General features: G+C 42.2%; 1 protein-coding gene across 4 annotated transcripts in view; it reads right to left on the bottom strand.

The window, feature by feature from the left end:
* DHX57 (DExH-box helicase 57) overlaps positions 1-22,835 on the bottom strand; it is a 54,561-nt gene that overhangs the window by 1,315 nt on the left and 30,411 nt on the right. For all 4 annotated transcript variants that reach the window (XM_059405486.1, XM_059405488.1, XM_059405485.1 and 1 more), the window contains 11 exons: positions 19,809-19,925; positions 15,543-15,639; positions 14,578-14,751; positions 13,792-13,992; positions 12,230-12,506; positions 9,927-10,022; positions 9,459-9,542; positions 7,070-7,204; positions 6,093-6,167; positions 4,457-4,591; positions 1,232-1,432 (listed from right to left, as the gene is read on the bottom strand). In XM_059405486.1, coding sequence (XP_059261469.1) covers positions 1,232-1,432; positions 4,457-4,591; positions 6,093-6,167; positions 7,070-7,204; positions 9,459-9,542; positions 9,927-10,022; positions 12,230-12,506; positions 13,792-13,992; positions 14,578-14,751; positions 15,543-15,639; positions 19,809-19,925 — 1,592 coding nt within the window. The remainder of the gene's footprint in view (positions 1-1,231; positions 1,433-4,456; positions 4,592-6,092; positions 6,168-7,069; positions 7,205-9,458; positions 9,543-9,926; positions 10,023-12,229; positions 12,507-13,791; positions 13,993-14,577; positions 14,752-15,542; positions 15,640-19,808; positions 19,926-22,835) is intronic.

The following is a 22,835-nucleotide window of genomic DNA, read 5'->3' on the forward strand; positions in this document are numbered from 1 at the left end:
TTGATGCTTTCATGGTAAGAAACAGCTCCACATTTTTTATGGCGTTTTCTTATGCTTCTGTGTAGTGGGCATGGAGAGGTCTTCCCAACATGGTTTGCTGCTCCCCGATCATTTGGCAACTGTGCAGTTTGCACCCCAACCTAACTCCAACAGGCTCATGCCATGAGCTTTGCCAGAGTGAATGAGTCAGATCATCTGGGCCTTAGAGTTTATGACATTCCTTTGGCCAGAGAAATTGATTTAGGAGAGGAAGTTTCTTGTCTCCACTCCTGCACAGTTTGCTGCAGCACAGATGTGAGGCCTGGAGCTATGCTACCATGAGGTCAGCCAGGCTTTTGTTATACTTGAGCTGCTGAATTAAACCAACCATGCCTGGCCTTCTAGACCTTTTCCATGCAAGATGGCAGACTCCTGTCACATGTGGCTAATCTAATGGCAAGTTTGAACAGATGGGCTGTGAGTGTAAAGTACACCCCAGATTTTAAAGATTTAGTATAAAAACCCAGTATAAAATATCTCAATAAATTCTTATACTGATTACATGTTGAAATTAAAACTTTTTAGCTGTATTACATTAAATAAAATTAAGATTAGTTTCACCTATTTTTTACATGTGGCTACTAGAAAAACAAATTACATATATGGCTCACATATTTTTATTGACTATGCTGCTTAAGACTTCATAGTTAGATGTGCCAATACTCATTAATGTTGGCATTTCTGCTTCTTGCTACCTTTCTACCAGATGCAAATGTTAAAATGAATTTTTAGTTCCTAAACAGATATTCCTCCTTAAATATTTCTGCAGAGATTCCAACAGTGAATATGTGAGACCTGAGAATAAAAGAATTCAGGCCCGTTACCTTTATTTTTTCCTTAATGGTAGTGGTAGAATCGGGGTGATTTTTGTTTATTTTCGCTCATCTACATTTCCTGGGAACATGCGTTTGTACAACAATTAGGAAGGTCCAACAACTCACTCACGGCTTCTGTCCCAAACCCTTCAGACCAGCCCATCCCGGGCTCCCCTCCTCATGCACTTTCCAGTCTCTCACTGAGCCTCTAGCTCTGGCCTCTGTCTAGCCTTGGTCGCTCTCCGTGTCCCACCGCCCCTCTCATCGTTCTTTCTTCCTGAGCACTGTCGTCCTCGTCCCCTGAAGGAATGCCCTGTACTTCACAGCACAAAGCCCCCCAGGGCCCACGCCTCACAGACAGGCCCGCTAGCCCTTACCTGATGCGAAGCAGCCGCAAATCGGATCCAACCATCATCCAAGGACACAATAAACTCCCCTCTCTGAAGCTGCACGCTCACTTGGCCTCCCCCGAACAGGACCAGTGGGTACACGGACACCACACTGCAGTCTCGAATGAACACCCGACTAGTTTTGATCTTTTCGTGGTACACCAGGTAGGGGCTGTCAAAGTGTCTGACCTGGAACAGAAAACCTCAGATGATGACACCGTCAGCAGGGGGGGGGGGACCTCCCCCCTTCCACAGACTGAAGCACCACCTGTCCGTGAACGACTCCCCCAGTTCTCTCCAGCTGGTACCTGTCCCCCAGCCGAGGCCAGGCTTCCACGCGCGACTGCCTTCTGGCGTCTCACCCTGGAGAGCTGATAAGCACCCCCCCCCACCGACAGTACGCCCCTCCCGCTCAGGACACGATGCTCCCATTCGCCTCGCAGCTCACGTCCCACATTCGAAGCCATCCTCGACTATTCTTTCCCCTCCCTCCATCGAAATTATCCCGAGGTCCTGTCGGTTCTATTTTCTAAAAATATAAGGAACTGACATATTCTCCCCACTGCGACAGCGACCACCTCAGCTCGGAGCATTACCGACCCCCCCCCCCCCCCAGGCCACCACTGTGGCTTCCTTCGCGCTCGCCAGCCTTCTGCTTTCCCTCTTCAGTCTCTTTCCCACCCAGCAGCCACCATGATCCTTTACAAAGGTACGCTCAGAACCGTCCGGGGACGAAGAAGAAAACCTCCGATCCTTACCACGGCCTGTACAGGGCCCACAGGACCTGGCCCTGCCTGCTTGTCCCAGCACAGCTGCTCTTCTGGCTCCTCACGTCCCACTCCGCCTGTCCTGGCCATTGGCCTGCGTCCCCCACCTCCCCGCCCCCCACCAGCACACCAGTGTGCCTCCGACTTCATTTCCTCTACTGGAATGTTCTCTCCTTAGATATCTCCATGGCTCGGCCTTCACTGCATTTAGGATCTGCTCAGTTGTTTTCTCCTCAGAGAGCTCTTTCCTGACCACTCAGCAAAATGGCCTCTCTCCGGTCACTCTCGACCTCTTATTCTGTTTTATTTCTCTTAGTAGCATTTGTCACTGACTTGAGATGATCTGTTTACTTGTTTCTTGCCTGTCTTCCTCAGCAGAACAGAAGCTCCCTGAGGATAGAGCCCTTGTCTAGTTCATCCACTGTCTTCCACAGCCCACCACAGTGCCCGGCACAGAGGATTCGCGAGTAGACACTGAACGGATGCATGAATAATTTGGATTCATTGCATGAATGCCATGGCAACCTTGGAAGAGGAGTGGAGCTAACTCAGACCTCTAGCTCCTAAGTACATGTGCGGCTGAGAGACCAGATGACCTCCCGGACCTCAAATTCTTCTGAGCTTTAAGGAGACCCTTTTCATGCTTTGCAGACATGTTACTCAGTAGTTGCAAGGGGATGACCAGTCCTAACAATTCGAATTCTCTTCCTCCGTCCTCCTGTCCTCTTCTGTTCCACTCTCCTCGAAGTTTTATTGAGCATCTGCTTTCAGTTAGGCACCACGCTCGACATCGAGAATATAAAAATGCAGACATACAATTCCTGGAATTTCACAATTCCACGAAGGAAATGTACCATAAACCGTAAAATAATGAGATAAACACAACAGTGGATAAAATGCACGATGGCAGAACCAGAAGTAAAAAGCAACTTTGAGGGAGAGCTGCTTCACGGAAGCTCAAAGGCTAGGAGCCTGCTGAGAATGAGAGGAAGTGTGTCCTTCCCGAGAAAGTGTGTCCAATGTCATGGCACACAGAAGGACCTAGGGAGGAGCAGTGGGGGACATGGTACAGGAGGGGCCAGGCACGCAGGGTCCCAGGAGCATCTGCAGGAGATTCCACACAGGAAGAGTTCTAAGCCAGGGAATGACAGGACTGAATGTGTGTTTTTCAAAGTTAATTTTGGCAGCAGCACCCAGAGAAAGGACCAGAAGTCAGATCGTGCGTGTTAGCACTTTAGGCAGGAGACAGATGTTGGGGTTTGAACTGAGGAAGGGGCAGTGGGGAGAAAAGGAGTCGGCCCATCCAAGAGTGTCGGAAGGTGCAACTGCTGGCACCCGCGGTCCAAAGGGACTGGAGTAAGGAGAAGAGTGGCAGGGACCCTGTGACCGCAGGGCTCTGACGGGGACGGTGCCGTTCACCGAGGCAGGGAAGAAAGGTAGAGAAGAGGGAAGTGGAAGATAATGAGTCTGAGGTGACTGGCAGGCATCCGGCTGATGAGCTCCAGCTGGAGAGCTCAGAAGCCCAGGCCTGAGACAGGGATCCGGGGCTCTGTGACAGTATGGAGGTGGCAGTCAGGATCACAGTGCCCTGATGGTTCGGGAAGAGTAAACTGGAACGTATGGAGAAAAGGAGGTCTACGGACAGAACCACAATTTCAGAGCGAAGGAAGAGGAACTAGTCAAAGAAGTGTCGGGGACGATGAGAGAGAGAGAAAGAAGAAAGTGGCATTTCAGGAGCAAAACCATATCAAAGATAGTTTCATGGGTGCCTGGGTGGCTCAGTTGTTAAGCATCTGTCTTCAGCTCGGGTCACGATCCCAGGGTCCTGGGATCGAGTCCCACATTGGGCTCCCTGCTCAGCGGGGAGCCTGCTTCTCCCTTTCCCACTCTCCCTGCTTGTGTTCCCTCTCTCACTGTCTCTCTCTCTCTCTCTGCCAAATAAATAAATAAATAAATAATCTTTAAAAAAAAAAAAAAAGATGGTTTCAGGACAGGAGGTTAGTGCTGTCTAATACTATGCAAGAGTCAAGTTTGATGAGGACCAGGGGGAAAGGGTGTGTTCTCTGGGTTTGACGACTAGGAGGCCACGTGTAACCTCTGGTAAGTTGAGCGGAGCCGCAGGAGCGCAGCCCGGCAGCGGCAGGAGGAAGAAGCACCCAGGAGGCGCCATCGGCAAGTACAGGCCGTTCCCTTTTAAGACACACATTTAGTGATTCAGTTACAGCCTGACTTCTTAAGAAATGACTGCTGCAGAGAAACAATTTTACATCTGAAAGCAGTTTTGAGCAGTTTTTCAGTATCCAGTAGAATTTTCTTAAAATGGAAATAGTCTTTCCCCAAACAGTCCAATTTCTAGTCTGTTCATGCTTATTCAACCTTCCCCAGAGAGTGCTGCTCTCTGTAAGGCCTGCCGTGTGTAAATGCAGGTGTACCCCACCACTCCGACCTGATAGTTCACTGATGAAGGGTGGATGTGCACATAGCCATCGTTCTTGGTGACAAACTTCAGCTCCTCTGATTTGGGCTGCATTCTGACAGCTCCGGTACTGGTCTTCTGAAATTTCCCTTCTGGGCTTTTCACCTAAACAACAGGTATATTTGGCGGGGGCCGGGGGCGGGGATAATTATACACAAACACACGCATGCACGTATGCATGCGCGCGCGCGCACACACACACACACACACACACACACACATTTCTTTCCATGAAAGTTATTAGGAAAGAAGAAAATAATGATATCCTATAATCACACAATTAAGAGATAATTAGCACTATATTTGATAAATATTTTAGTCTTCAGTCCTAGATTTGTTTATATACAGAAACAAAGAAACTATAAATGTATGACATAAATAAAAATATACACACATTGAAACTAATGTAGGATCATTTTCTCCAATCTACTTTTTAAACTTAATATATTGAGAACATCTTTCCATGTTGTTAAATATTTTCTTAAAACACAATTCTAAATGGCTAACCTAGTTAAAAGATCTAAAATAATTTAACTAATAAATTCCCTCTTATTGGTACTTCAGACTGTTTGCAATTATAAACAGAGCTAGAATGAACATTTGCTTTGCTGTACCTTTATGCATATCTGTAATTATTTCCTAACAAATAAGTTCTCAGAAATGAAATCTAGAATGGGTGTATCAATTTGTACTCCCACTAAGAGTGACAGGATTCAGTATTATAATTTTTAAAAACTGGTGTCACATCATAATCACCCAAAGCCCATAGTTTACCTTAGGGTTCGCTCTTGGTCGTGTATATTCTATGGGTTTGTGTAAATGTAAATGATGTGCACCTATTACAATGGTATCATACAGAGTCTTTTCATTGCCCTGAAAGTTTATGCTCTGCCTGCTTTATTCTTCCCAGTCCTTGGTTTTGCTTTTTTTTCCCTCTATCTCCATACTTTTGTTTCTAATGGTTTTTTAAAATAAATTTCAAATGGCTTGAAAAGCATGCAAGTACTGAATTTCTGTGCCAGAAATTCATCAGCAGATGTCAACCAAGCATTTAACAAAATGTTAAATGAGAAACAATTTAGCACTCAGAAAAACTCTTAGTCTTTCTAGGTTTGGCAAGGACTGGATAATTAAAACTTAGGTAAAAGTCCAATAGCACATAGAGGAGGATATTCCAGAAGGCTGGCCATAGGTGGTCCCACGGCAGAGCCCTGGCTTGTTTGATTTTGTTCTCATCTAACTGAAGTCCTGAGCAGAGGCCAGAGGAGAAACTGTAGTAGAACCAAACTTCTGTCTAATATAGAAGGCTAGTTATGCACAGGTTACACGGCTGGGTGACATTTATGACCCATTCAAATTTTTAGAACATCATAATACGTCAGAAGGATTAAAAAGGCACCTCATTTTATAAAATAAATGTGTTCTTGAACAATATATCTGAACAGATTTGGGGAACTGAAGGACTGGAAATGCATACAAAGTTTAAAAGGCTCTGTGTGTCTTTGTAGGCATCTCTTTAACACAGTAAACGTGTATGTCTTAGCTTATGTCCCTTGGCCAGAGATCAAACAAGAAGTGGGATAACCTAGGAAAAATGTTTTGTTACCTGCACTACATTTGGATAAAGAGCAGCACACAGCATTGCTGATATCAGCTTGGGGTTCTCAGCATTTGAGTTTGCCTACAAGAGAAAGACAGCATTGATCTTATAAGTAATGTGGCTACTTCTGTTTGTACCTTGGAATTTACCATTGTATTTCATTTGCTTTCGGTCTTAAAACAAAACTAAAATACCTAATTTCTGTATTTTTGCTAGAAAAATTCCTTCTTTCTAAGTGAAAAGTAAGACTACTGGACCATAGTCACATAGGACGCACTCCAAGAAGCCCACAGTAACTCTGGGTCTCTGCAAAGCAGTGACAAAGCCAGTGTGCCCAAGGCTCAGGGGACATACTCTGGCTCTAGCTCGTGACATGCTCATGATCTGCAGAAAGTACTAACTGCACTGGGAACAGCGCGGCATCACGTTCATCTGGAAGAGGCATTCTTCCTGTGGTCATATAAAAAAACTATCCTCGGTTGGAAAAAGGTGGGTGTGGTTTAAGAAGACATTATTAAAACATCTATTCCACCTCTTACAGGCTTATCAAGAACTGGTGTGAGGACACCTGGTGGTGCCGTCGGTTAAGCATCCGACTCGGTTTCAGCTCAGGTCGTGGTTTCAGGGTGGTGGGATCGAGCCCTGCATCAGGCTCCGTGCTCAGCCTGAAGTCTTCTTGAGTTTCTCTAACTCTCTCCCTCTACCCCTCCCGCTTCCATGCTCCTGCTCTTTCTATCAAATAAATAAGTAAATAAATCTTAAACACCAAAAAAAAAAAAAAAAAAAAGGTGTGAAATAAAAAAAAAAAGTAGCAAAAATTAACAGAAAAAGCTTCCTGTTACCTGAGACTTATTTGTGGAAAGAAAATCAAGAATGGCATCAAGCCCACTGCTCAGAGTGCTTAAATGAAAAATTAAGTGAGTTAATATACTATCCGTGTACTAATTAAAGATAAATAAAAGAACTAACTACACATTTGTTACCTCTTCTCCTGTGGCGTCCAAGATACCGTCTCCTCCTTGGGCTCTTTTCTCAATTTCCCTTGCTCTGAGTCCCTCCTTGACAAAGCCTATATCTGATAACAGTTCAGTGAATTGTCGTTTGAGGCTGGCCATTTCCTGAAAGAAGTGGGAAAAAAAAAAAAACCTTTTTTTTCCCCCCTTAAAAACTCATTAATTGGATTTGGGGTAGGTCTGACTTTTCCGGCAATTCTTAGGACACCAAAAAAACACAGTTTACTTTGGACCCCCAACTAAGGGTGCTGTGACATTGTCTAGTTTTTCCTACTTACATTTCTGCTCTGGTCCCCTTAGCTTCTCCCTGGAGCCTAGAGTGGTTAGTGCTCTTTCTCAATGGATGCAGAACACCCAGTTCAGAACTTACTATTACCTTGTGATCTCTCTGGCTCACATCTTTTCCTAGGAATAAGGACATTATTATGTGGTTTGGATTTGGATCACATAATACCACTTTGTGTAGCTGAGCACAAGTGTGAAAAAGAAATGAACAGAACTCTTTCTCTTCTGGCCACACTTCAGAGTATCAGAAGATAGGGAAGGAGGTAAGGACAGTCAAAGGAACTGTGAGCCATGCAATACTCTCCTGTCTCTTGATGACAGCTTAAGTATTTTCTTGAAATGCCTCAAGTATACATGGATAACATGGCAAAATATAGCTAGGACTTCTCTATTATGGTAAGATTTTCGTTGATAAATCTTACTCTCTTTAGTGAGAAGAGGGAACTCTAATGAACCTTTCAGATCACAGCAAAATGCACATACATCCTGAAGAAAATGAATACATTTCACAGGAAATGTAATTTGAAGGAAATATCATTTTACACTTAAATATTAATAACTTTAGGAGATATCTGTGACTGCACCTTCCACATAATATACCCTCCAGACCGGGGGTTCTCAAGCCTGGCTGCATACTAGAATCCCTTGGTGCACCCAATGACGGCAATACAGAGATGTTCAGGCCCCATTCACAGAGATCCAGGTGTAATGCCTTGGGGGGGAACTGGGCATTTTTATTCATTTATTTTGTCACGCCTCCTCAGATAAATCTAATGTGCATCCAGGACTGAAAGTTATTGTTTTGGTGTCCTTAGGACAAAGCTAGAGCCTGTGTCCTCTCGTGATGCCTCAGGGTAGTACACCTCAAGGCAGACGAGAATGAAGGCCAAGAGCAGGATTTGAAGTCTTATTTCATTTTAGTAACCACATTCATTCACTTCTGCACTTCTTCTATCAATCTTGACTGAGTGACAACTCTGTGCTAAACATTGTTCCGAGCACTCGGGCTACATTGTCAAAGAAAATGGCAAGATCTCTGCTCTGAGGGAGCTTCTGGGATAGACAGATAAATAAAAAAATAAATGTCAGGTAGTGGTAAGCACTAAGAACATTAATTTTGTGTTCTACTCCAGGACATCTTTTAATATGAAATCAAAGTCCTTCCCCTTACCCAGCCTGAAAATCTCTGAGGAAAACAGATGCTTTGTAAAGATGGGTACCGCCAGTATTCTGGCTTCTTCTACCACTTTGGAAGGCACCTACAATATTGTCACAACAGAGGACAGAGCCCTCTTCACTATGGCCCAGAAGATAAGAAACCTGCTTTTTTTTGCACTCATTATTGACATCTCAGCCTCTGACAGACATAAGGAAAATGAATAAAACCTGGTTCAGTACTCATTCTCTGGTTTTGTGGAGAAAGTAAGGAGTTTGGTGATGGTCACAGACTGCTCTGAGAATATGATGGTCCCTCTTTCCAAAGTAAAGCACATATGTATAAGCATATGATTTTGCATATAATTTCAGGGGTTTATAGATCTAGGTTAAGAATGCTTGGTAGAGGGACGCCTGGGTGGTTCAGTGGGTTAAAGCCTCTGCCTTTGGCTCAGGTCATGATCCCAGGGTTCTGGGATCGAGCCCTGCATCGGGCTCTCTGCTCAGCAGGGAGCCTGCTTCCTCCTCTCTCTCTGCCTGCTTCTCTGCCTAGTTGTGATCTCTGTATCTCAAATAAATAAATAAAAATTAAAAAAAAAAAAAAAAGAATGGTTGGTAGAATTCCTAAAAAAACTGACTTCTGGTGAGCAGTCTGTATTCTTCTATCCTCCACATAAGTAAACACCAATTCACTGAAAAGAGGAAAAGTGGGTCAGTTGAAAGGTTCAGTGCAGAAGGCCTCATGTCAGAGGATGTAAAACAGGAGTGTGTTTTATACAACAGCTGATAAAGCCAAGCATATTCCAGAAATGACACTTTTAATGTTGAAGCAGGACAAGGGAGACAAAGTTGCAACACCCTCTGGTGTGTGTCTATAACAGAAAATGAACAAAAACAAACCCGCACAGAAACAACTCACCTGAAGAACTCTTCCAGACAAGAAGTTCTGTCTGCAGTAATTGTAACTTGCACGCATTCCTTCTTTTGTACTTAGCTGCCATCCCTAAATTTGGAAGAAAATAAAAGTGAACTGACCCTTTAAGTGCCAATTCTGGTCATACACCTCAGCTATTAAGTTGTGTGTATGTGTGTACACACACACACACATATATATGTATATGTATACATATACATAGTTATATGTATATATAAATATACAGTTATATGTATATATATCTATATATAACTTAATAGCTGAGATGTATGATCAGAATATATATTATATATAATTATATATTTTATTTATAATATATAATTTCTTTATATAACAAAATGTTACATATTTTATAGTATGCAATATAATTATATATATATATATATATATAATAGTTGAGGTGTATGACCAGAATATATATATATTATATGTATCATATATATATATACTTACCTTATATGCTCGTAGAAGAGCCAGATAGTCACTGTTTGCATATGCAAATTCTAGCTTTTTCTGGTTAGCTTCCTCCTTTTTATCCCAGGGAGACACCTAAATGAGGAAAACCAGGTTTGAAGAGCATATTTTACTGAGGCCTTTCTTTCTTTTTTTCTTGAAGATATTATTTTTAAATAATCTCTACACCCAATGTGGGGTTTGAAGAACTTACAACTCCAAGATGAAGAGTTACATGCTATACGGACTGAGCCAGCCAGGCGCCTCATGAATTTTGACAAGAATGCCAAGACCATTCAATGGAGAAAGAATAGTCTTTTCAGCAAATGGTACTGGGATGCTTGAATAGTCATAAGCAAAAGAATGAAGTTGGATTCTTATCTCATGCCATTTACAAAAATTAACTCGAAATAGACCAAAGACCATAAAGTAAGAGCAAAAACTATAAGACTCCTATGGAGCACCCGGGTGGCTCAGTTGGTTAAGCATCCTATTCTTGATTTCAGCTCAGGTCACAATCTCAGGGTTGTGAGATCGAGCCCCACGACAGGCTCCGCGCTGAGCGTGGAGTCTGCTTAAGATTCTCCCTCTCCCTCTGCTGCTACCCACTGCTAAAAAATAAGGAAAAATGAAACTATAAGCCTTAGAAAAAAAAACACAGGGATAAATGGGATAAATCTTCATAACTTTGGATCTGGCAGTGGATTTTTTTTTTAGTGTAGTTGACCCACAGTGTTATATTAGTTTTAGGTATACAACATAGCGATTTGACAAGTCAATCACTGATACCTTATGCTATGCTCACCGCAAATGTAGCTACCGCCTATCATCATACAACGCTGTTACAATATTGTTGACTATAGTCTTTGTGCTGTGCCTTTTATTCCCATGACTTATTCTGTAACTGGAAGCCTATATCTTCCACTCCCCTTCAGCTATTTTGGCAATGGAGTCTTTTTTTGGTATTTTTTTTTTTTTTTGGATTCTTAACTATGACAATGGGAGCTCAAGGAACAAAAAACTGGATAAATTGGACTTCATCAAAGTTAAAAACTTCTGTGTTTCAAAGGACATATTAAGAAAGTGAAAAAAGTAACCCACAGAATGGGAGAAGATACATGCAAATCATATTTCTCTTTAACCTGTTTCCGGAATATATAAACAACCCTTACAAATCAATAATAAAAACATGAATAACCCAATTTAAAAAATGGGCAAAGACTCTGACTAGACATTCCTTGCAAGAAGATATACAAATGGCAAACAGGCAAATGAAAAGATGTTTACTATCATTAGCCATTAGAGAAACACAAGTTGAAACTACAAATTCACACCCCCAGGATGATTATAGTTAAAAAAGCCAGATAATAACAAGTGTTGGTGAAGATGGGGAGGAATTGCAACCCTGGCTGATGGAATGTAATGTGCAGCTCCTCTGGGAAAAGAACTGGAAGTTCTTCAGAAAGTTCAATATAGAGTTACCATTTGACCTAGTAATTTTACTCCTAGGTATGTACCCAAGACCAATAAAAATGTATGTCTACGTTGTACATGAGCGTTTACCAGCAGATGTCCATCCAGTGCGGATAGATAAACAATATGGGGCACGTCCATACGTAGGAATATTATTTGGCAAAGAACGAAGTACTGGTTATGCTACAACACAGATGCACCTTAGAAGCATTATTCTAAGTGAAGAATCCAGTCACAAAAGACCATGTATTATTTCGTTAATATGAAACATCTGGAAGAGGTAAATCTACAAAGACAGAAAGCCAACGGGTGGTCACCCAGGGCTACAGAGAATGAGGGATTAGAGGGGGAAAGGGGAATGACTGCTAACGGGTTTCTTTATGAAGTAATAAAAATGTTCTAAAACTGACCATGATGAGGACCACATAAACTAAAAACTACTGGAGGTATAACTTAAATGGGCAAATTGTATTTTAAGAAAGCTGTTAAAAAAAAAAAAGCAGTCCAATGTATTTACTGCCTTTTAAAGTCATGCTGGGGCACTTTTGCTTGCTTGCATTTTCTGATTTTTCTTTAATGTGCAAGGTTGGAGCAGATACAATAAAATGTCCATTTAGATTCTTTCGGTAAATTGGATCTTCAGTTCTTAATCTTTATTTGGGGCATGGATTTCTTTAAGGATCAGACAAAAGTTATAGACATTGTGACCTAAGACTTCCCATCTATCGTCCTCACAAGATAACATGTGGGGAGGCTCACATAACCCTGAAGCCCCCATGGTCCCCTTAGAGACCCGTGGACTCCAGTTTAGATGAATGGTGTTTACTTACAAAAGGAGACTTAAAAGCCAAACTGGCAGCAATGGTGAGGGCAGGATCCAGACAGCGGAAGATAGACCCAAACAGCATCAGTTTGCCGATTCTCACATCCACGGGCAGAGAGGCCAAGTGATACCCTAGGGGGGTCAGCTTTTCATCTGGAGTTAATGCTCCTAAGTCTCGTAATCGTATTTTTGAGGCGCGGAGAGAGTCAGTGTGCGGCGGCTCAATGAGCCGAGAGAACACAGACTGGAGATTGTGAGTGCTAAACATCTCTAAAATTTTAATTCTACAAAAAGAAAACAAAATAGTAATTTGTCCATTTTATTTCTGGAGAGATGACACAGAGGAGTAAGCTGCTTTCTTGAACAAAAATAGTTGATAATTTCCCAGACATATGCTTTCATAAGCTGACAATGCTAGTTTAAATACATTTTCTTTGTCTTTTTTTTTTTTTTTTTCGGGGGGGGGGGGGGGGTGGGGGGGGGGGGGGGGTGATTTTTAGGAGGGGTTTGCGCGGGGGGGAGGGGGCGTGGGGGGGGGGGGGGTCGCTAGGGGGAGGGAGAGAGAGAATCTTAAGCAGAGTTTGAGCTGAGCATAGAGCCCGAAGTGGAGCTCGATCTTCCCAACCTGAGATCATGACTTAAGCCAAAATAAAGAGTTGGGACACCCAACAGACTGAGCCACCCAGGTGCCCCTGAGCTGTTTTTAAATCATATATACTATGTGATTATATTTTCCCCTTTTTCATCCTCCCTCATGGGTCATTCAACTTTCAAAGATTTCTCAAATCCCTTCGCTCCTCTTCATTTGCACCGTTACTACCTTAGTTCAAGACAACTGCTTGCCCAACTTCTCAAGACCTGACTGTGGACACTTCAAAGTGAGGCCTGGGTCTTGTATCCTATCTCTAGTGCTTAGCTCAACCCCTGGCAAATGGAAGGCTTTCAAAATATACCTGCTGGATAAAAGGAGAGCTATAACATCTTTGTATAAGTAACTCTTTTTGCTTTGGGTTATTATTTATGGGCATACTCCCTCAAAGCAGTGCCTGGGTCAGAGGACAGGGATAGTGTGAGTTCTTACATAATGCCAACCACATTTCAACCACCAAATGTTGCCCAGCTTCAGTAACACTGAGTTCGATCATTCATTTAATAAATCCCATTTTATGGTATTTGTTCTTCTTTGTTCATCGGGTAAATGAGGGTGTTTTTCAAGTTGTTTTTGTTCACTTCACCCTGATAATGAGGCTGTAGATTTTTTTTTTAACCTTTGATGATTTAATATTGGTGTTGCCCCTAGCAGAAATTTCTTGATCAGTTAGATTACTTTCCTGAGTTACAAATGTATTCCTAAGCTCTACTTTAGGGCCATTCTTTGCAATGTAAGAGATCTTCATGTGCAGAAAGTTACAGTGAATGGTACAGATAACACTGAAGAGCTCTTCCTTTGCAAATGAGTGAGTTCATCCATGTCCACTCTCAGCAAAATGTTCTAAGAAGAACACATGGGACTTAGGGTGAGAAACATGTGGACCTTCCGGAAGCCAGAACATAAAGATCAAGGTGTACCTCAGACATAGCTGCTCCAACGGCACTCTTTGAATCTCTGGAAGCTGTTGCTTTAACAGCTGGTGATTGAAGTGATGGCTGGTGAATAAGTGGAAGCAGACCCCAGAGGCAACACGGCCTGCTCGACCTTTCCTCTGCAGAGCATTGGCTTGAGAGACGAAAGTATCTTCTAGGCTCTCCATCCCTTTGCTGGCATCATATCTACAGAGGAAAAGAAAATGGAAAAAGGAACTATTTTATAAAAACATCCTACTGAGCATGGACAGAACAGATGCACCACCTTACTTCCACCGCAAGACACAGGTCCTGTGTGTTCTTGGATATTTCAGTCCGTGGCGGGAGCATACAGCATGGATTTCAGTGGCATTAGATGTTGATGAATTACATACAGTTCCTTTCCACAACCTTTTCTTTTTTTCTTTTTCTTTTTTATATTTATTTGGCAAATAAAAACTATATACTTATGGTGCACAATATGATGTTTGGACACATACGGGTACACTGTGAAATGGTTACGACAATCAAACTGATGAACACAGCCATCACCACCTAGATCACCTCTTTTTCATTCAAGCATATGGAAAGCATATGAAAAAAAGTGAGAGGAAAAAGAACTACTTCCACGGTAAAACCTGAAAATTTCCACCACGTGTGACTCTGAGACTACGGTCCTGGTACAGATCATTCAGATATACCCACAGTTTTCATAAAACATTTTTTCAAATGGCAATCCGTGTAGCTCAAGAGCATCTTTATCTCTCCTCTTACAGTGCCAAAGGAAAATACCTCTTCTCTTTCATTTTCCCGGAATCGATGACATAGACAACATCGTCGATGGTTATGGATGTCTCTGCAATGTTGGTGGAAATGATGATCTTGGTTACACCGGCAGGGGGTTTTACGAACACCGCCTGCTGCTCTTCACTGGATAAAGATGAATGAAGTGGGTGCACCACACATCTGAAAGAAGACAGAAGCACATTTAGTGTTCTAGCACACAAGGCTGAAACTGGATTAATGGTGGGTGAATTTCTATTAAAATTAACAATTGGCCTCCAAGTGTCAGCAGCTTCTCTACAACCTGCACTCAGGGCCCAGCTCCTCTAAATGGGAAGGTTCCTTATGAGCCTTACAAAACGTGTACGCAGGACTATGAACTAGAAACCCTACACCACCTTGGGAAGAACTGGAGTATAACTCAGTAGTATAGTCGAGGACTATATAGTTGATATTGTACGAGTAACAAGCCTAGAGCACATTAACAGTAGAGAATTATTTTTCCTGTCTTGAAATCAGAGAATGAGAGGCAGAGACAGTGACTTATGCTAAGAGACTTCCTCCTTATGCTTCTAGGGAGCGTTCCTCTCTTCAGTACTTGTCCCCTTAGATATGAAAATGCACATCTGGCTACTGGAAAAGAAGCTGTTAACAAATTCCTTTTTTCTCAAATGGCAGCATTTCTTTGTTGTTACTTACACTGGCTTCTCCCATCCCCTGTATGTGGCAACTGAAATTACATGCAATTTTGCTGAGTCACTACGCTAAGTGAAGAGAAATATTTTTATTAAATGGAATGATTGATTCCCCGGAACAAATCGGTTTGCCTCCTTCCAGCTGATATACACAAACATATGCTTGAGGAGTGACACCAAGGTCTAAGGAGCGTGATGGCTATCAGAGATGGTTCTGGTTATTTGTCTTCGCATGTAACTGCAACAGATGCTAAAGGATCTGGAAAGCAATGAACTTACCGATGACTGCGTCTGTTGTTGAAGAGAGAATTAGACTGTAGCTGTTCATACAGCATTTTTATTTCTGCTAGTCCCGGTAAAAATACAAGTATGGCACCTGGGTACATAAAAACAATCAATGTGATAGATGCAGAAAAGGGAAAATAAGTATGGACTACAGAGCTATTTTAAATTAAAAAAAAAAAATAATAATCTGAGATTTTTCCACTGTCAATTTTCTTTGTAAAGTCCCCAGGGATTTAAATGGATAGCAGTGTTTTTCATATATTTTTTGACTTAATTCCAAAATGAATGGGGTATTATTATATTTCTACAAGAGGAAAAACTGAAGTGCGGAAAAATGTAATACCTTAAGTTATACAAGAATCATGAGCAAAGCTCTTTAAACATACTTCTTCAGTGCACTGGCTACTGACATTGTTTCTATAGGAAGAGTTATCCTTCTAATCTTATAAGACAGGAAGACTCTTCTATTAGTAAATAAAATCCATAAGCATTTTACTGGAAATGAGAAAAAGAAAATATAATTGGCTAGCCACCCTGAAAACCTAAATTCAGTTTTATATGTTGGAGAGTCAGCACAGTAACTAACCATGCCATGTTAACATTTATGGGCTTTTAAGTTTTACATTAAAGAAAATAAGCAGTGATAACTAATTATAGGATATTTCTGTGCCAAGAGTGGACACTCAACAAGTCACGTTCTTTTGTGCTTTATCCCGAGAGGAGATCTTCACTAGCTCCTCCCTTAATCCCACAAATATTTATTGGGTGCCTGTGTCAGCTCTGTGCTAGGTTCAATGAAATATAAACCAAAGATCAGTCCACAAGGAACAAAGACCTATTATTTATCATAGTTATTTTCCTCATTAAGTAAATAAGGAAACTAAATTATTTAAAAAATGGAACCCTGAAGGAGGCAAAAGATACGTTTGAGGGTTAGTTTCAACACTTCCTAATATATAAAGCATGTTTACATACACCTTCTCATTTGATTCTCACAACTACCCATTAAGATTATTAGTACCTTCTTCAAAGTGACGCAGGACCTTGGCCAGGCGACAGAGTTAAGAGCGGGGCTTGGACACGAACCTAAGGTTTCGGGCAACAGACCATGTTCTTTCCATTACACATTTCATGTTCCTCTCTATTAAAATACCACATTTAAGAGTGGTAAAATTGGGGCGCCTGGGTGGCTCAGTGGGTTAAGCCGCTGCCTTCGGCTCAGGTCATGATCTCAGAGTCCTGGGATCGAGTCCCACATCGGGCTCTCTGCTGAGCAGAGAGCCTGCTTCCCTCTCTCTCTCTCTGCCTGCCTCTCCATCTACTTGTGATTTCTCTCTGTCAAATAAATAAATAAAATCTTTAAAAAAAAAAAAAAAAAGAGTGGTAAAATTGGCTCAGGTCACCAGCCCCGCGATAGGCTCTGTGCTCAGCAGGAGTCTGCTTAAGTTTTTCTCTCCCTCTCCCTCTGTCCAACCCCCACCCTCCCCATGCTCTCTCTTTAAAATAAATAATTTTTTTTTTTTAGATTTTATTTATTTATTTGAGATGCTCCATGTCACAACCCCGACATCATGATCTGAGCCAAAACTAAGAGTCAGTCACTTAACTGACGGTGCCACCCAGGCAAGCCATAAATAAATTAAACATTAAAAAAAAGAAAAGGGTGGTAAAATAATCTATACAGATGGGAAAAATCTTTTTGTCATGTTTTTATGTGTCTTCTGATCTGCTCTGCCCTTACAGCTTGGCCACCTGTATTGAGGAAACCCTTTTTTTTTTTTTTTTTTAAATAAAGTAAGCTCTACACCCAACCTGGGGCTTGAACTCACAACCCCAAGATCAAGAGTCACATGCTCTACTGATTGAGCCAGCCAGGGGCCCCTATATCAGGGATATCTTTAATATTCACAAATCTATCAGAATCCCTACTCACTACATTTACTCTGCTTTGAATTCAGGTAATATTTCTTTCTTTCTTTTTTATTAGTAAAGTGATAGAAGTTTATTAAGTGAAGATACAGAAAAAGTTCTCAAGAGTGAGGTAACCCTCACAGGGTTACCACAGGGTTGCCAATGAGGGCCTTTAGGGCTGGTCTCTTACAGAAAGCTAATCAGGGAACTTAAATCGTTTTAACATTTCTATTGATCACACCTTCAATGGCTTACTTCCTTTTTAGGGCCCGTTATTCTTTTGTTGGTCACAGATAATTATCATAAAGATACCCACCCACACAACCCACCCTGTATGCCTAGGCCAGGGTGGTCGCCCAATGAATTCGTGTAAATTTCTAACAGTTCTTTTTGTCTGCTATGCCTGATGTTTCTCAACAATCCCCTTTACCTTTGGGATGAAACAAGACATCCAGCCCAGTGACAGTGCATTAGCCAACACTTGACTACTTGCCAAGAAGTAGCAAACAGGGCACTTCAATCCCTTCATGTGGCTCCTACGTGTCTACAGAAAATATCATGTAATGACTACGGTCTAAGCAGAGGAGGGCGGCCATTCCCACTTCCTCAAAGCACTGCGTAGTGAGCGCATGACAGAATTGTTTGATCAACTTACGATCCCCCAACAATGGCTGCATCTATTCACGCAACGGATATTTACTCTGTACCTAAATATTCCAGGTGCCGTCCAGGGCTCTGAGCAACACAATGGTGCACGATAAATCCTTATTCTTAAGGAGTCTGCATTCTATTTAAGGAAACTGTCAGTAAGCAGAACTAAAATTCTGGGTATTGTGAAGTGCTATAATGAAAATGAAAATCACTTCTGGGTATCATGACAGTGTAAGGGGTGGGGGTGAGCAAACAGATAGGGTGGTCAGAGAAGAATTCCCTAAAGAGAAGATATTTGACAGAACCTGAGTGATGGGAAGGATTCAGTTATGAGAAGATTTGGGGGAGAAAGGACTACAAGTGAGGTTAAGGAGGCCACTGGGATGGGAAGACAGTGAGTAAGGGGAAAGGAGTGATTGCTCTGGGTCACGCAGCAGCAGCGGTAACAGTGAGCCTAGCAATAATAATAATAATAATAATAATAATGACGATGCATGTTATAATTATAATGTTACCATTATTAGGGGTAGAATCTACTGGGCATTAACTATATGCCAGGCACTATACTAAGTGCTTTGCATATGGTTTCTTTCTTACTTTTTAAAAAAAGATTTTATTTTTAAGTAATCTCTACACCCAACATGTGGCTCAAACTCACAGTCCTGAGATCAAGAGTCACAAGCTCCATCGACTGAGACAGCCAGGTGCCCCCTATATACGGTTTCTTTTAATCCTAAAAACAGCTATATGTTAGAGGAATTATGATTCTCTTCATTTCACAGGCCAGAAAACTGAGGCAGAGCAAGGATAAGGACTTTATCTGAGACTAAATGTTTCTGAGTAGCAGAGCTGGAAGTTTATCAGACTCCAAACCCAGTTCTACTACCCACCCACCACCCCCCCGCACTCCCGGCCTTGTGACCTCCATGTACAGTGTCTTCATGGACTTCAAACACTCATCACCAGACTCCCATTTAGCCTGGGGTGCAGGGTTTACCATAGAGATTACCCAGGTCTTCTTTTCAGCTTTCTTCCTTTGGACTTTGTATTATTAACATCTTTTTGTTCAGAAGGAACCAAAAGAGTGCTGAACAAGAAGGAGTGGGTGGAGACACCTGGGTGGCTCAGTCAGTTAAACCACTGCCTTCAGCTCAGGTCATGATCCCAGGCTGCTGGGATCGAGTCCCATATCAGGCTCCTTGCTCAGTGGGGAGCCTGCTTCTCTCGCTGCCTCTTCCTGCCACTCTGCCTGCTTGTGCACTCTCTCTCTCCCTGACAAATAAATTAAGCTCTTTTTTTTTTTTTTTTAAAGATTTTATTTATTTATTTGACAGACAGAGATCACAAGTAGGCAGAGAGGCAGGCAGAGAGAGAGAGAGAGAGAGAGAGGGAAGCAGGCTTCCTGTGGAGCAGGGAGCCTGATGCGGGGCTTGATCCAGGCCCCTGAGATCATGACCTGAGCCGAAGGCAGCAGCCCAAACCACTGAGCCACCCAGGCGCCCCAATAAATTAAGCTCTTAAAACAAAACAAATTACGTGAATTGGGGGTGGAAAAGTGAGGGTGGGGGTGGGGGTGGGGGGGGGGGGGGGGGAGGACTCCAGGCAGGGAGGCTGCCCCACAGCACACACTATATCTCAGTGAGAGGGCTACTTTCCCTTTTGGCCATCAACACACAAAGGAAGACAAAATGAGTTTACCTGGAGGGTAGGAGTGCTTTCCATCTACAATCCACTCTAACAAGGCCTCTATTAATTCAAGATTAACCTTTTCGAAATCCATGATGGACATTGTTTTGATGACTGATTTGCTAACCCCTGAAAGAAAGGTAAAAATCAGCAGGATAATTATACCTTATTAAGGACAATGTTCCCTGTGAACTCGGTGAGTCTCTTGATTTAATGACACAGATGTTGTTCACATTTATGCACGGAAATGAATTGCTTTCTTCCAGTCTCTCAAAAAAATACATGCTGGCTAGGAGCACTTTTTGGTTGAACAGTGACTCAAAGAACATGCACCTGACCCTGCCGGAAAAACCCAGATCGGCCACGTTTTCCTTTCTTCCTTCCCCTCTTTAATCTGTCACACATTTATTGACAATTTAAATCCTAGAAACAAAATTCAAAGTCAAGTACACTTTGGAAAGCCCTTCCAGAGTCAACCAAGTCATGAGTCAGATCAGACGGAAGTCCAGGTAACAGTGATTCAGGGAAATCGACGGACAAAGACCGCAGCTTTCACAAACACCCTCACCACGGTGACTCTTAACCTTTAGGTTCCTTTGAAAAAAAAAACAGAAGTGCTGGATCTTCCTGAAAAATACACGTGATTTTAATGGCTTCACCAACAACCCCTGAAGTCCAGTCATAGACGTTCAGGTTAGGGTCTCCAGTCTCCTCCTAATGTATCTGAGGCCCCAGTGAAAGATGCAGTTCTTTGGGCTGCACTGTGCGCCTAAGCTCTCTTGAAAACAAACAGCATAGTCTTGGGAAGGCTAACTCCTCCAAGACTGCTGGCCTTTCTTCTCGGGGCCTATTAATAGCCCATCGCCCTGAATCTAGTCTAAATGGGACAAAACAGCTGCAGGTGATATGAAGGAAAGGAAGCTTCCTATACTATGCTGAAAAGTTTGAAGAGTGGCAAAAGCAGTTTTAAATAATGTTGTTCTGGCAGTATGAACCCTACATTGGTCAAACATGAAAAGAGGTGGGACACCTGGGTGGTTTGGTTGGTGAAGGGGCTGCCTTCTGCTTAGGTCATGATCCCGAGGTAATGGGATCGAGTCCCACATCGGGCTCCTTGCTCAGCCGGGAGCCTGCTTCTTCCTCTACCTGCTCTGCCTTTTCTGACTGCCGCTTCCCCTGCTTGTGTTCTCTCTCTCTCTGAAAAAAAAAACAAAAAAAAAAAAAAAAAAAAAAAAAAAAAAAAAAAAAAAAAAAAAAAGCAACCCAAAAAATAAAAAAGAAAGGATGTGGTTGGGTGTGGAGGACAGAGAAGGAATCATTTTTATATGTCAAGATTCCAAAAAGCAGACTTTTCAAAAAGGAGAAAGGATTAGCTACCAGAGAAAAAAGAAGTAAAAATAATTTTTTCTCTCTCTTTTTTTTAAAGATTTTATTTATTTACTTGACAGAGAGAAATCACAAGTAGACGGAGAGGCAGGCAGAGAGAGAGAGGGAAGCAGGCTCCCTGCTGAGCAGAGAGCCCGATACGGGACTCGATCCCAGGACCCTGAGATCATGACCCGAGCCGAAGGCAGCGGCTTAACCCACTGAGCCACCCAGGCGCCCAGTAAAAATAATTTTTTAAGAACTTTTTAATAGTTTGGTGGTTTTTGCTAATCAATTACACTTAAAAGGACTGATTATTATTATTTAACTAGAAAAAGTTTTAAAAATTAAGCTCAGAAACATTATTTAATTTTCAGAAAAGTGAGAGAGCCTTGAGATCAACTACATCTGTCTTTTTGATACAGGGAAAGAGAGAAGCCCACCACCACCCAGAAGCCAGTGGTAGAGCCAGGGTTCTTGACCCCAAATATTCCATCCTCCTCCTTCAGAAAGAAGTTCTCGGAAGTACTTTTTGAACTTTGGTAAACTGTGTGCTTGAAATAAGAAAGGCCTGGCTTAGATCCAGGCATAATTTATTTTATTTATTTTTAAAAGATTTATTTATTTTAGGGGTGCCTGGGTGGCTCAGTGGGTTGAGCCTCTGCCTTCAGCTTGGGTCATGATCTCAGGGTCCTGGGATTGAGCCCTGCATTGGGCTCTCTGCTCAGCATGGGGCCTGCTTCCTCTACTCTCTCTGCCTGCCTCTCTGCCTACTTGTGATCTCTGTCTGTCAAATAAATAAATAAAATCTTAAAAAAAAAAGATTTATTTATTTTAGAGCTAGAGAGCACAACGTGGGGGAGGGACAGAGGTAGAGGGAAAGCGAATCTCAAGCAGCCTCCACACTGAGCGTAGAGCCCGACATGAGACTCAATCTTACAACCCTGAGATCATGACCTGAGCTGAAATCTGGAGTTGGATACTTAACAGACTGAGTTACTCAGGTGCCCCATCTAGTCGCTATTTTTGAAGAAAATTCTGAAGTTTCTGAAATAATTCTGAAATAATTTAATAGAATAGGAAATGGGAATTATCAGCTGGTGTGATGTATAGATAGAACACAAACTTTTGACTCAGACATATTTCAATTAGAATCACAAATGTACACTCAATAGCTGGGTGCTGTGCAGTGGATTTGTATTATCTCATTTAATTCCCTAAACAACTCCATTTTATTGCTGCGGAAATGGGTATGGAGAGGGCAAAGAACTCGCTCAAGGAACTCCGCACGAGTGAGTTGAACCCGGCTCTATCCGATGCAAGTTCATGCTCTCAACCTTACTTCTCAGGATGTTGGGAAGGTTAAGTGAAATCATGTTTAGGAGCTACTCATATCTTCCTAAACAGCAGAATAACAGCTAATTCCCTAATTTCTGGATGATTGCCATTCCCTATGTAGGACTGGGAATACAGTCTTCAGAGGAAGGAGAAAAAGAACACCCACTTGTCTCTTCTCCCATAGAAGCAGTAATAGGGGGTTAGAGGCTCTTACTCCTTGAAAGGTAAATACCCCCCCCCCCCCAAAAAGGCTAAGAGGAATTGGGGTGGCAGTCCAGGGAAAAGAGTGGGAAGGGAAGCTGAGACCTGTCTCTAGTGTAGGCTTTAGGGAAGAAA

This window comes from Mustela nigripes, chromosome 7 (assembly GCF_022355385.1).
Source record: "Mustela nigripes isolate SB6536 chromosome 7, MUSNIG.SB6536, whole genome shotgun sequence".
In the NCBI taxonomy this organism is placed as follows: domain Eukaryota; kingdom Metazoa; phylum Chordata; class Mammalia; order Carnivora; family Mustelidae; genus Mustela; species Mustela nigripes.